At 29.3% G+C, this 15046-nt stretch overlaps 1 protein-coding gene across 1 annotated transcript; it reads right to left on the bottom strand.

Annotated features, from left to right (window-relative positions):
* Positions 1 to 5010: 5010 nt before the first annotated feature.
* On the bottom strand, positions 5011 to 9830 carry LOC113374490 (receptor-like protein 56; the record flags this gene model as incomplete). The annotated part of the gene is made up of 2 exons (XM_026614519.1): positions 9826 to 9830; positions 5011 to 7043 (listed from the first exon to the last, which is right to left on the bottom strand). Coding segments are annotated over exons 1-2 (2038 nt in total), but the record flags the coding sequence as incomplete, so codon positions are not given.
* Positions 9831 to 15046: the final 5216 nt, after the last annotated feature.

The following is a 15046-nucleotide window of genomic DNA, read 5'->3' as shown; positions in this document are numbered from 1 at the left end:
ATTACCAGTTCAGAAGAAGGCACGTGGGTCTTGCGAGTTGGTCATTTGATTGGTAGATGGTGATGACAAGTTGATAATGGTTTGAATATCAGGAATTACGATTTCCTCGTAAAAGATTGAATGGTCAGAAATCACCGATATCTAATTTTTGAAGTAAAACTTCTTTATGCGCGACTAGGGTGTTAATCCGTACAAATGCAACGGAAGTCCGTTACGCCCAAACTGTACGTCATTCGCTCTCGATGAGATCATTTCAATAAGGGTCGATTGTGATTGGTGGTCGTGTATGTGAATAGAGATCTGTCGTTGTATGCGTACTGGAATCAACGTTGTATGCGTACCGTTATCGACAAAGAAATCGGCATAGATAAATAAACATTTTAAAATTACATCGTAGTACTAATCTTGATTTAACGAAAAATGCCTGAATCAGAAGAACATTTTACCCTGAAAATAATAAAACAAATTAAACATTTGTGCCGTGTACTAAACGTAAGTTTATTGATTAGAATTTATTTCTATATTATTCGTAGTTTCTATAAATCTTTGAAGTTATTGAAATGAAAAATATTTTTTAGGCAAGACAGACATTACAGTTGTTCAAAGAATGAGATTATATCGCCAGCAAAAAAGTAAAAAAATACAAGCAGTCAATGAATGTATGTTAATTTTAATTACATGAAGTTCTTCAAACACAATTATTACATGATGAGTGAAATTGTGAAAACAATATTTGTTTAGGCGTTGTTTAACATAATCCACTGTATGAACGAATTTTATAGAATTTATTAATCAGCAATTACTTCATTTCTTTAATGAAGATTTATTTCTAAATGCTAATTGCAATGACAAACCGATCATGTCATATTTGAAGTATGACTTTATTAACTTCCCGTAGAGTAAGTTATTGTAATGGGCCGAAAATCGAAATTGAAAATTTTTAAATTTCTCGACGTTTTGAATGTTTCTAAACATTTCGGCATACCTCAGAAAAAATGGATGTGTGTGTATGTATGTATGGATACAAATTTCCAGTCACGTTTTCGGGCGCACGGATCAACCGATTTGAGTGGTTGAAAAAGCATTCGATTCCTATTGATAGGGAGATGAGCTGATTAGTTTTTAGCAAAGGTAGGTCCAGCAGTTACGGAGATAAAGAGCAAAGAGTGCAGAAAATAGAAATTGAGTTTTTGAGAGAACGGAGCATCCGATTTGAATGATCTAAAAAACATTTAATTAGTAATGATTGGGAGAAGTGGTTATTAGTTTTGGGCAAAGGCAGGCCCAGTCATTTCGAAGATACGGAGCTAAATGTACAAAAAAATGGCAGTTTTTGAGAGAACTAAGCGTCCGATTTAATTGATTCAAAGAACTTTCTGCTTGTCTTAACAAAATAATTGATTTTGGAGAAAAAAAAATTTTGTTTCAACTCTTTTCTCATTTTTTTTTTTTAATTTTTTGTATATCGAAAATAATTCAGATTTTATTTTTAATTCTGACTATAGTTCTAATATACTTTAAACAAATAATTTCAACTTTGCAATTCAGTTTATAAAATTCTTATAAATATTAGACAACGTTGCTATATTTATAACAATCTATTTGAAAACATTCGAACATTTCGTTACGGTACGGGAAGTTCCAGCAATTTGCCTTAAGGCACGATGCCATTCGCCCCACTAGTTTACATTATTGTTTTTGAATATTATACATATTTTAATGCTGTTATAAATATATAATTTTAATTTATGATTATATAAAAGTGTATAATAGTTGACACTAATAAATATGTGCATCATCAGTGTTACTATATCACTAATAAAAATTATTCAAAATTATTACATGATGTATTTATTTTTACTTAAGTGCCTTTTTGTACAGTAGCAAATAAGATTTACTTCAATCGCGTGTGAACCTTACGCGCACTCTTTCTTACTATTAGTTAATTTCAGATATTTCATTTCGCACCCACTTGATTCTGACTTGGTCAGTAAAAATCCTCAAGAAAAACGTAATCAAATTGCCAAAATTAAAGTGCACACATTTCATAAAAAAATCTACAAATGTTCAAACATATCTCTAGCTGCGCTCAAACCTGAGCCCACCAATTTTTATTTAAAACAATGTTTGCTTTACTATTTCCAATTATCTCAAAACCAATTCGCTCTTCTCCAGCATACATTTGTTTGTATTAATTATTTCTCTCAGACGTATCTCGAAAACACTTTCACACCATGTGAAGAAGTTGAGATCATCGAACTCAACGAGAGACTATAATATAATATGAAATAACCTTAGAAACAGTGACTCATACTTGTAATATATCAGGTAACTGGCGAAAAAGTAGAAAATATTGATTTTATAAGAGGACAATTCCTCCTGGTGTATGGCATCGTGTCTTAAGGCAAATTGCTGGTGCTTCCCGTACCAGAATTATATATTCGAGGGAAAAAATCGGTAATCAATAAAAATTGACCAATGATTTACAACAATTGTAATACATTTTCAAATTGATAATTTGAAAGATTTCAAAAATTTACTTTGAAAAAATAAGATTTTTGAGAAACTATAAATTAGAAAAAAAATTACTTTTTTTGGAAAAAAAAAATTAAATTTTTTTTTTGAAAAAAAAAATTATTTTCTTTATTTTGACATATTGTGGAAGATCTGAACTTTCTTTTCAAAGCAATCGTACTACTTTAACTGCATAGGGACAAAATATAAAGCGCGTAAGCGCCGCGTCGCTGTCTAACGCATAAGCATTGGTACGGAACCTATAGGAATGTTAACAAAATGTATACTTATTGTTAAAATCTCTATAAAATATCTGATAATTTGATGTGCATATGTCTAATGATCATTTTTGACCGCCAATGGCTCATTTTTTACTTTTTCCTCCATATCTCCGAAACCGCTAGACCTACCTTCATGAAAATTTTATCGATTTTTTATCTTGTCAATACAGTTTTTTGAATTATTCAAATCGGGCGCTCCGTTCTCTTAAAAACTGAGTTACCGTTTTCGGCACTTTTTGCCCCGCATCTTCAGAACGGCTAGACCTGCCTTTGCCAAAAACTCATCAGCACGTCTCCTTATCAACACGAATCGAATGTTTTTTGAATTATTCAAATCGGTTGGTCCGTGTTCCCGAAATCGTCGACGAAAATTTGTATCCGCACATACATACACACATATACACACACACACACACACATACATCCATTTTATCTAAGGTATGCCAAAATGTTCAGAAACCTCTGAAACGTAAAGATATATAAAAAATTTCATTTTCGATTTTTTTGCGATTACTATAACTTGCCCTACGGGAAGTTAAAAATTAGTACTCATTTTTAAAAACTTAATCAAATATCTGATAATTTGATGTGCACACGTCTAATGTTCATTTTTGATCACCAAATACTATTTTTCTCTGCATCTCCAAAACCGCTAGACCTGTCTTACCAAAAAATTCATCAATTATTCATTTTTTCATTACAACTTAAATGTTTTTTAAATCATTCACATCGAGTACTCGTTTCTCTCAAAAACTGAATTACCGTTTTTGGCACTTTTTGCCCCATATCTCCGAAACGGCTGGACCTGCCTTTGCCAAAAACTAATCAGCACATCTCCTCATCAGTAGGAATCGAATGTTTTTTGAATCATTCAAATCGGTTGATTTGTGCCGCCGAAATAGTGGACGAAAAATTGTATCCAAACACACATACATACTACACACAGGCACGCACATCCATTTTTCTGAGGTATTCCAAAATGTTTAGAAACCTCTGAAACGTAAAGATATGCAAAAAAATTATTTTCGATTTGTGGGCGATTACACAATAATATTTAAAAAAACATATTTCGAAAATTACGTAATAATATTTCGTCAAATCGTCAAAAAAATCGTTTAATTGTTGACAAAAAATAATCAGCACAATTACTTTCGAATAGTTTTTGAATTTTTAAAATCGATTTAAAGATTTTGGCTAAAAGTTTTGCACTTATTTAAAAAAAACGGTTTGGCACATCGTTTCAAAAACTAAACAACGCAAGTGCATATCAAGTTTTATAAAATGGCCTTTCGAATTTTAAAATTGGTTCAGTCCTTTTCTAAAACATCGACGAATGGTCTAATTTTTAAAAATTAAAGACTATGACAACTTTAAAGACAACTTTAAAAAAAGTTTCATAAAAATCGTCAAAAAAACTCCAGCAATAAATTACGAAAAAACGGTCGAGTTTTACCAAGAACTTTTGTCTAGAACGTGGAATAAAAATTGTACACTTTTCTGCTAATTACAAAAAAACGGCTCAGCTGATCGCTTCGCAAAATTAATCAAAAGAAGTCCTTATCGAGTTGCATCAAACTGCTTTTAAATTTTTGAAATCTAAAGGAAAGGAAAGATATAAAAATCAGCAAGTACGCATATTATTTTTCCAAATTTGGTCTCATTCAATCCAGAATGACTTGAAATGGTAATAAAACAAGGATTCTTTCTTTTATGTGTATAATATATTTTAAAACAAGGCTTATACATGATTTATTTACATAATATAAATCCATGAAAAATTACTGCCAAAAATTTAAATTTTGATTTTCATAATCAAGAGGTTCTTTATTAACTTTGCAAGAAATACCACCTAAATTTGTTATATGATAGTCTAAGTTTCTACCCAGGCTGATACCATGTTTTTTCATAGTTTTTAGTATATCCATTAAATAGTTGCATTTAAAATTATTCCGATTTAAATCAATGAATTTTAACGCAGATAAAATTTCAAAAAGTTCCTGGCTTTTTAGGTATGTTATTTCGTTGTTTGCTAAATAAAGACTTTTTAAATTCTCCAATCCAAATAAATCATAATGGTCAACAGTTTTTAAACGGTTGAAAGATAATTTCAGGGATTGAAGGGATGTTAATCCAGAAAATACTCCAGTATAAAAAAAATATATATTGTTATGGGATAAATCTAAAACTACTAATTTATAGAAATTTTGAAAATGACCCATTGGTATTTCTTCAATAAAATTGTGTTGCAATTTAACAATTCGCACAGACTTCATTTTTGTCCATTTAGGCATTTTTCTTAGTTCATTATATGATGCATCAAATACATCACCAGTATTACACATGGAGAAATTTTCTATAACCTGTAACTTCAAATTATTTAAAGTAGCATTTCTGCAAAAATTTGCTAACTCAATGCCACTTATAGTGTTATTGTCCAAGGATAATTTTGCAACGTTGATTTTTAAAGAAAATTTGATGATGTCTTTGAAACTGTTATTTTGCAAGTTCAAATTTCCAATGTTTATCGAATTTAAACCTAAGAGTTGTGAAGATTTTGAAAAATTGTTGAACTTTAAGTCAAGTTCAATCAAATTTGGGGTAAAAAATGTATTGGGTTGAATTTTTGATAAATTGTTATTAGATGCTATTAATGTAGATAGTTCAGTATTTTGTGGAAAAACTGGTAATGTTGTTAACAAGTTGTGGGAAATATTTAAAAATATTAAACTTGTCAATAATTTAAAACAACTGTCGTTAAAATCTTCGATGTAATTGGCACTTAAGTCTAATTCAGTTACACTTTTCCCTAAACCAGTAAAATTCTGTGCGTCCAAAGTACCCGACAAAGAATTATGAGAAATTTGTAGGTGTTTCAAAGTTTTCAAATATTCTACATTCTGAAAACTTGCACATTTTATGCTGGTGAATACTCCAGGCTCCAAAGTCGTTATTTTATTTCTATCCAAATTCAAACCAATTAACGAAGTGCAACCTTCGAATTGTCCAACTGGAATACTAGTAATTTTATTCTGCTGCAAAAAAATAAATTCCACTGACCCCATATCAGTCCAAACCGGCATTTCCGAAAGTTGGTTTTTAGAAGCATCAAAAATTTTACCAGTATTGCACATGGAAATATTTGTTACTGACACTAAATCCATTCCACTAACCTTTAACCCTTCGCAAAAAAACTTATTTCTGATGATTAGGATAGGATTATTTTGCAAAGATATCTCAAATATACGAGGTTCCGTCAAAAAGTTGCTGATGTCTACGAAATTGTTATTTGCCAATCTCAAATCTGCTATATAAGATGATTTTGTAAATCCAGAATATGCTGATATATCAGAAATTTCATTGGATGATAAGTCGAGTATTTGCATTTCCTGGACTGTAGGAAAAGTGTCTTCGTAAATAACTTTGAAAAAATTGTTGGATAAATATAGATACCCTAAATCGGTGTTAAAGACGAAAGATGGTACTTTGAATAAACGGTTGTTAGATAAGTTTATTGATGTCAGTTTTGTGAAATTTGAAAAGTAGTTCACTTTTATGTGCTCTATTTGATTAAAACTCAAATCTAGTGTTGACAGTAAATCGCCGGCAAAAATTCGTTCGGTTAATGTTCCAGATAAAAAATTGTGTGATAAATTTATTGAACTAAGTTTTTTAAAACGCACCAAACAATTTTCTTCTATTCCTTCGATGTTGTTAAAACTTAAATCTAATACTTCGAGATCAGATCCTACTCCAGTAAAGTTTTGTTCGTTAAGTATGCCAGACAATTTATTGTGCGAAATTCTAAGATATTGTAAATTTGTTGTTGTGTTGAAACAACCTGGTTGTATACTTTGGATGGCATTGTTGTTAAGATTTAAATCTCTTAACCAATCCAAATTCTGCAATGCATTTGATTTTATTTCCCTCAATTTGACATACTCCAGGTTCAAATTTCGAACATATTCTCCAAATTCATCAAACACACCGATCGGTATTTCTTCTATAACACTGTTGATAAAATCAATGTCGATTGGTTCATGAAGATGATTTATAAAACTGCTCAGAGTTCCTAAATTAGATTTGGTTGCCCATTTGCATAGGTAATAAATTCTGCCAGGATTCCATCTAGGAAAAATTTCGCAATTGATTTTATTATCAGTTTCTATACATTGATCACCAGAATTTTGATATTCAAAACAAAATGCTGATTCAATAAACGACGTAAATATTAGAACCCAAATAGAAAGTCTGAAAATAAAATAAATTTTTATAAATCAATAACGAAATCAATATCAAATATATATTGGGATGTTTAGGTCTTCCTATTGTATAAACAAGTGTCAAAATAATATCTGACTGAAGATTAATTTCTTTGAATTCTCAAAAATAAAAATAACAAGTGATATATGGCATCGTGCCTTAAGGCAAATTGCTGAAACTTCCCGTACCGTAATGAAATATTCGAGAAATTTTAAACGTTTTCAAATATATTATTACAAATACTGTAACATCCATTATTTTTGCTATCTTGTTATATCTGAGCAAATCAAATGTAAACCATAAATCAATTTATCTCCAGAACATTAACAATCGTCATTTCATTTCGAATTCAATTTCAAAAAAAATAGCTGCCCTAATCTAATTTACACAAAATTGAAAAAGTGCTCCCGTATAGTTACAGTCTAAACGCATTTGCAAATAATTCGGTGCGACATTTTCACTTATATTGTGCTTATCTTGGCGGAATTTTTTAATTTTTCAATAGTTTTCACAAAATTGGAAAAGTGCTCCAGTACATAAACAGTCTAAACGCACTTGGGTAAACATTTGTACCAGGGCGCGCTTAGACTGTGCTTGGCCTGGGTAATTTTTTGAATTTTTAATCCAAAATTACAAAAATATTTTATGGAAAATAAAAAAAGATGTAATAATTTTTTATCCTCAAAAGCAATTGTTTTCTCAATGCAAGCAGAAAGTTTTTTAGAACATTCAAATCGGACGCTTAGTTCAATCAAAAACTGTCATTTTTTGCACATTTAGCTCTGTACTCCGAAACCGCTGGACCTGCATTTTGCAAAAACTAATCAGCAATTCTCCCTGTCATTACAAATGAATATTTTTTGGATCATTCAAATCGGATGCTCCGATATCTCAAAAACTCGATTTTATTTTCTGCACTCTTTGCTCCGTATCTCCGAAACGGCTGGACCTGCCTTGGCCACAAACTAATCAGCATATCTCTTTACCAATAGGAATCGAATGTTTTTTGAACCATTTAAATCGGTTGATCCTTGCGCCCGAAAACGTGGACGAAAAATTGTATCCATACATACACATCCATTTTTTCTAAGATATGCCAAAATGTTCAGAAACCTTCAAAACGTCGAGAAATGTAAAAAATTTCAATTTCAATTTTTGACGATTACAATAACTTACCTTACGGGAAATTAATAATATCTGACTTATTAATATTAGTTTCTTTATATTCCCAAAAACAAAAATAAAAATTTGACGATATTTTTTGACGTTTCAAAACCTCCTGAACATTGAGGCATATGTTAGAAAAAATGGATGTGTAATAGTAACAAAATGTATGTGTGAGTGTAAATATTGTAGAGAGTGTCATTAGAGACAATAAAAGTTACGAGAAAATACGAGATGAATAAAAGTTAACAGAAGTATGTGTATATATATATATATATATATATATGCATATATATATATATATATATATATATATATATATATATATAGAGAGAGAGAGAGAGATAGGATTCAATTCCTGTTAGTAGAGAGACATGCTGATTAGTTTTTGGCAAAAGCAGGCCAAGGCGTTTCGAAGCAAAATGCTTATCGCAAGCCTATAATAATTTAGTAAGTTATTTCAGACTATGATATCTATCATCAAAATCGTCAAAAAAAATTCTACGATTTACGAAGAAACGGCCCGGCAGATCGTCTCGCAAAACTGACAAACGCTAGAGTCCTCATCGAGATACATCGAATGTCAAGAATTTCTGAAATCGGTTCAGGCGTTTTTGAGCAAATATCTAAGAAAGGTCTAATTTTGACAAGTGCCAAAAAAACTATACTAATTTTTGCAAACTTTGAAGAATTTTTAAAATTAAACGACTTGTCGTAGGGACATAATATTTAAGTATGATATATAAGACTATGGTATCTACAGTAAAAAAAAATCATAAAAATCGCCGAAAAAAATATTTTTAACACTTTATTGCGAAGAAACGGCTGGGCGAACTTTTACCAAAAACTAATCAGCACGATTCCCAACCAATATCTTTCGAACGGTTTTTGAAAAACGTGGACGAATTTTTTTTCACTTTTCTGCGATTTACAAAGAAACGGCTCGACCGATTGTCGCACAATAGTCCTCATCGAGATACATCGAATGGTTTTTAAATTTCTGAAATCGGTCCAGACGTTTTTGAGAAAACGTCGATTTACGGCGAAAAATCTGTTCACATATACACACATTCACATACTTTTTCCAAATTTGGTCTCATTCGTTTCAGAATGGTTTGAAACGTCGAGAAAACATAAAATTGGCGAATCGGATTTTTTGGCGAAAACTTGAACTTTTCCTTCGAAACTATTAAATTTAAATATAAGAATATAAATATTAGATAACTCACTTTTTCATAATTATTTGTGAAGTATCTTTGACTAGATAAACACTTTTGCTATAAGAAATTTATAACGACTATGATAAAATCCGGGATCGTTCACATTTATATTATCAAGATAAAAGATGTAAATAAATAGGGTATTTCCTCAAACAAATTAAACATTGTTGATAAGAATTATCCAGGGTTTGGAGAAGTGTAAAATTATAAATTTTGCAAGTTCGAAAATACATTTTTTTTTATATAAATCGAATAATTTCGTTGACACTAACATTTCGATGTGTATAAAACATAGAACGATGATGAACAAATGTATTTTCAAAACGATTTGAATTTTCATAGCAGAATAATATTCTACGTAAAACTCTAAACTTTCACAGCCCTACCGCATATTCCCATTTCATAATAGACATTTTATTAAACGAATAATTTATTGAATGACCTTAGGATAAAACATAAATTTTATCTAAAAAAAAACTTAAAATTTATTTCTTTAAAGGGTTGTTTATTCCTCCCAATTTCCCAATGAACAAATATTTTCCGATGCGCCCAAACAGTACTTAGTTTATAAATGGTTTGCATAAAGAGCAATTTTTGCAAAAAAAGTATATATTAAATATTAAAATGTAAAGATACAGCAGGTATATATACATACATATATATATATACACGTATATATACACGTATATATATATATATATATAATTTTTTTTTACGGTGTATGATTTGATACTTCTCCTAAACGGTTATTCAGATTTTGATAATTCTTTTTAGAGTTTGTCAAAGGAAAATTTTGAGATTTATTGAACCATGAAACTATAGTAATATCGTGAAAATAAATGGCAAAAATTACAAAAAAACACTTATCGTTGTTTGGCATTTTAATACATTTGAACTGTAATCCTTCTAGAAATGTCAATTCACTTGAAATTTGAATTTAGCTGAAATTATGAGCCTAGATAATATTAGAATATAATATACAAGAAAAATGTAATGTCTGCATTATTATTGCCGAAAAACAGATGAGATGTGCCAGAAGTTGAAATAATATAAGATCATATAAGATACAGTCAACAGTATATGTTTGGCAGATGAAATTATATAATTCAGTTTAATAATGAAGTCCAAAATTGCATATACATTATTTTTTTAAAGTTATGCATGTCGCGTTTTGATTTTTTTTACAAAATTATTTGATAATACAAAAAATATTTTCACATATTAAAAAAATGATTTAGAATTTTGTTTCATTGGTTTTCATTTGTTTGGCATTCAAGGATATGAAATATTTAGCAAGTTGATTTTAGATTGAATAGTGCACATATGAACTAGTTTTTACAGAATTAATTCACCAAAGATTTGAACATAAACAATAATGTTTATTAAATTATTAGTAAGGAAAAAGTACTTTAGAAATTATAATTGCCAAAAAGCAACTAATATATCGTACGAGATTATGAAAATCATAGACTAAATTATTGATGCAATTATGTTGTGTGTGGTAAAATCAAGTGTGATATTGTTCTTTTACCGCAGATATTATATTATTTTTGTCTGAATTTTTTATACTGATTATGCTAAGACTTATAAATGAATTACAAAGGCAGGGCATCAAATAGTATATTAAAAAGTATGGGATAGGTTATTAAAAAAATTGTAATTTTTGAATTGTAGACGTGGGTACAGGACTTCGTCTGTCGGGACATTTAGTATATTTTATATATATATATATATATATATATATATATATATATATATATAAATTTGAACTAAACCGAATAAATCCTATGATTTTTGCTGAATTACTAAACAAATTATAATTACCCATGACTACTAGTAGGAATTCAGTATCCGTTCGGCCTTATAGGGCACCTAATAGTAAGTCTTTATATAAATTTTTTGTCCAACTTCCTTTCCTCAATGTCTTTTGGATTCGAAGAACATCATCCAAGCGTTGAAATAAATAAACACATCATTTGTAGGCAATTTTTGTACAAGCATTTGCCTTTGAAATTAACATTTCGTTATACGTGATATGAGTAAGAAACTTTGGATAGTAATAATAAAACGTTGTATGAAATAGATAAATATATTTCCCTTATTATTAGCAATTCCAGCAAAAAGCGATTCAGGAACAGAATAATCGATTCCGACTTCTGGCTTTCACAAAATTAATATTCTCTTGCAGCTTATTATTGCAACTTGCAACTAATCTGCAATTGTTATGTTAATTATTGCAAAGGCAGATGTTGCAACTGCAAAGGCGTTTATATTGCCACTGCGAACAAAACCAGGGACGGATTTAGTAAAAAATAAATAGATAGACAGATAGAAGATAAAGCAAGTGATAAATGAATAAGTATTCTAAATAGAAGTAGAAATTTTTGAAGTAAAACTTCTTTAGGCGCGACTGGAGCGTAAATCCGTACAAATGCAACGAAAGTGCGTTACGACAGATAAGAGTCGATAAGATAAGAGTTGAGTGCCAATGATTCGTCATTCACTCTCAATGATATCATTTCTATACGCGTCGATTGTGATTAGTCGTCGTGTCATGTGCATAGAGATATGTCGTGGTATGCGTACCGGCATCAACGTTGTATGCGTACCGATATCAACAAGGAAATTGGCATAGATAAATAAACATTTTAAAGTTACATTTGTAGTACAAATGTTGATTTAATAAAAAATGCCTGAATCAGAAGAATATTTTACCCTGTCTACCGTAAATAATAATAATAAAAATAATAAAACAAATTAAACATTTGGGCCGTGTACTAAACGTAAGTTTATTGATTAGAAATTATTTCTATATTATTCGTAGTTTCTATAAATCTTTGAAGTTATTAAAATGGAAAATATTTTTTAGGCAAAACAGATATTACAGCTGTTCAAAGAATAAGATTATATCGCCAGCGAAAAAGTAAAAAAAATACCAGCAATCAATGAATGTATGTTAATTTTAATTATATGAAGTTCTTCAAACACAATTATTACATGATGAGTGCGCAAAAACAATATTTGTTTAGGCGTTGTTTAACATAATCCATCACTGTGTGAACGGAAATTATAGAATTTATTAATCAGCAATTACTTTATTTCTCTAATAAAGATTTATTGCTAAATGCTAATTACAATGACAAACCGATCATATCATATTTGAAGTATGACTTTAATTACATTATTGTTTTTAAATATTATACACATTTTCAATGCTATTATAAATATATAATTAATAATTTATCATTATATAAATGTGTACATTTATATAAGAAATAACTGTACATCATTTTTTATTTGGATATTTGGTGTGGTAAATTATAAGAAAAAAATTGTACGTAGAAATAGAACGTTTAACAATATGTGTTTGACACTCGACTGTATTTTTGATTACCATTATCTCTGACAGCTACATTTTTATCAATCATCAAGTGTTCGAAACAAAAATAACAAAGAGTTTATAAAAAATCTATTTCACATCCAACGATCTTGAAATTCCTTCATTTAGAATGTCAAGATTGATAGAAAAAAAACTCTTGAAACTATAATTCGCGAGCCAACCTACACATTTATTGACCTTTGTGATGATGGACACGAAATTTCGGCACAATTTTTTTTCTCGTATACAATCCAATTAAATAAACATTCTGAGAGTCTATAAAATAAATATTATAACATTGTTCGAATGACACACGATGGAGATTTTGGGAGATTTGCGTCATTGAAATTGTTTCAAGATCACTTTTAAATGTATATCTTGAGTAGATTCAGAACTTATTTAGTGCTAAAAATATGAATATATATATATAAATATATATATATATATATATATACTAGCCGACCCGGCAAACGTTGTTTTCCTAAGTAAGGTATATTCTAAACAATTTGTAGAGAATTAAAAATATTAATACTTTTAGTGTATAAGGATGTGTTGTTTGAATGCTATATACAATGAGGTATTATAAAATCAATAAACCCCATTAGTTTGTCTATATTCTGTCAATGCAATCAAACTGGAAGATTTATACACTTTTTATAGAAAACATAGTATAAACCATTCAAGTCTTTTTTGGTATAAAAATCAAACCAATTATATCACAACAAATAAAACATTTCAAACGAACAATTTTCTGACTACGTACAGTAAAACGGTCAGCTACTTCATCATTGTAGAAATATGCTTTTTTGATGTCTTTCAAAAATATGTTATCTAGACCTTTTTACCCCGTAGACGGGGTAACTTGGAACGGCCAAGTGGCAAACAGGTTTAATGTCTTATTTTATTTTTAAAGGTATTTTACAAAACAAGTACATTTTTAACTAATGCTAAAAAACTAACAAAGGAAAAAATACTTTTATTATGCATTTTCAAAGATGCCGTTTATCTCCCTATAGCAAAGTCATGAGAATCAAGAGTATAGCTGATTATACCTCTTTTTTCCTCTACTTTCAAATATTGTTGTTGAATAATTCTTAATTTTACTAATTTTTAACACATCGGTGGTGAACCTTTTTAACCCCAGACCTTCATATATTACTATGTATTTTTCGATAAATTCTGGGAAATTATAACTGGGAAAAAGTTATTCAACAAAATGTTCCTTCGATCGATATCAAATTTAGGTTATGAATTTAAATAACATAAATAAAAAATAATATAACCTAGAAAATCTTTTATAAATACCAATGAGTATATAATTATACAAATGAGATCTTTCAGAACTACGTGTTTGAGAAAAATATGATTTGCAAAAAAGAGAGCTACAACACCAAAAAGTGCATTTTCATATTAACTTTACAAAAAAGTTGATATTTTGAGTTTCTCGTAACACTTGCGATCTGTTTAATAACGTTTTTGTGTATAAATATAACTACGAACAAAACTACCTACTACAATTTAATCATAATTAAATAATATTCACGAAAAACATCCTATTAAACGTAATTGAACATCATCTATCAAAAACTTGTGACATTTGACGTATTAGCCACCGTGCACTGTTTCATTCAAAATACGATTCTGCAAAAATGTTCAAATTAAAAATGTAAAGTTTTACGCGATTTTGAAATAATATCTCACATTTCCGACAACCTACTGATTAGCACAAATTTTTCAAGACTAAGACTGGCCAAATCGGTTCAGCCGTTTTCGAGTTTTAGCGGATCATTTCATCGAGAGCTATATTTTTATATATAAGATATATAAATTTAAATTGGATAAATAAATTATAAAATAACATGAAACCTAAAATAAAATAATCTATATATTTTTATTTTTCTAATCTATATATTCTTTATTTCATAAAAATTATACCAAAATATAACTAATTTATATTATTTTTAATTTCAGATTACCAGCAACCAGTATTTCTAAAAGGGGTCAAAAGCAAGGCAAAAATACGTCCAAAATTCATTTGTGATAAAAAGTGTTTGTGATTCATAAAAAATAAATTAAACCAGCGCTTCATTAGTGTGATATCGTGAACAAATTGTAATCAAAAACATAACTCACTTAGTCAAAATTGTAATAACCTGTGATTCGCATGTCACCAAAAATCCTTCGAGGACTAACCTCGACTTTTACACCTTAAAACATTTTTTATTACC

The sequence above is a fragment of the Ctenocephalides felis genome, unplaced genomic scaffold (genome assembly GCF_003426905.1).
Source record: "Ctenocephalides felis isolate EL2017-DRISC unplaced genomic scaffold, ASM342690v1 CF-g0.4_SCAFFOLD_01856, whole genome shotgun sequence".
Lineage (NCBI taxonomy): Eukaryota > Metazoa > Arthropoda > Insecta > Siphonaptera > Pulicidae > Ctenocephalides > Ctenocephalides felis.
Note: the sequence above shows the minus strand (reverse complement) of the source record. Positions and strands in the feature narration are given on the sequence as shown.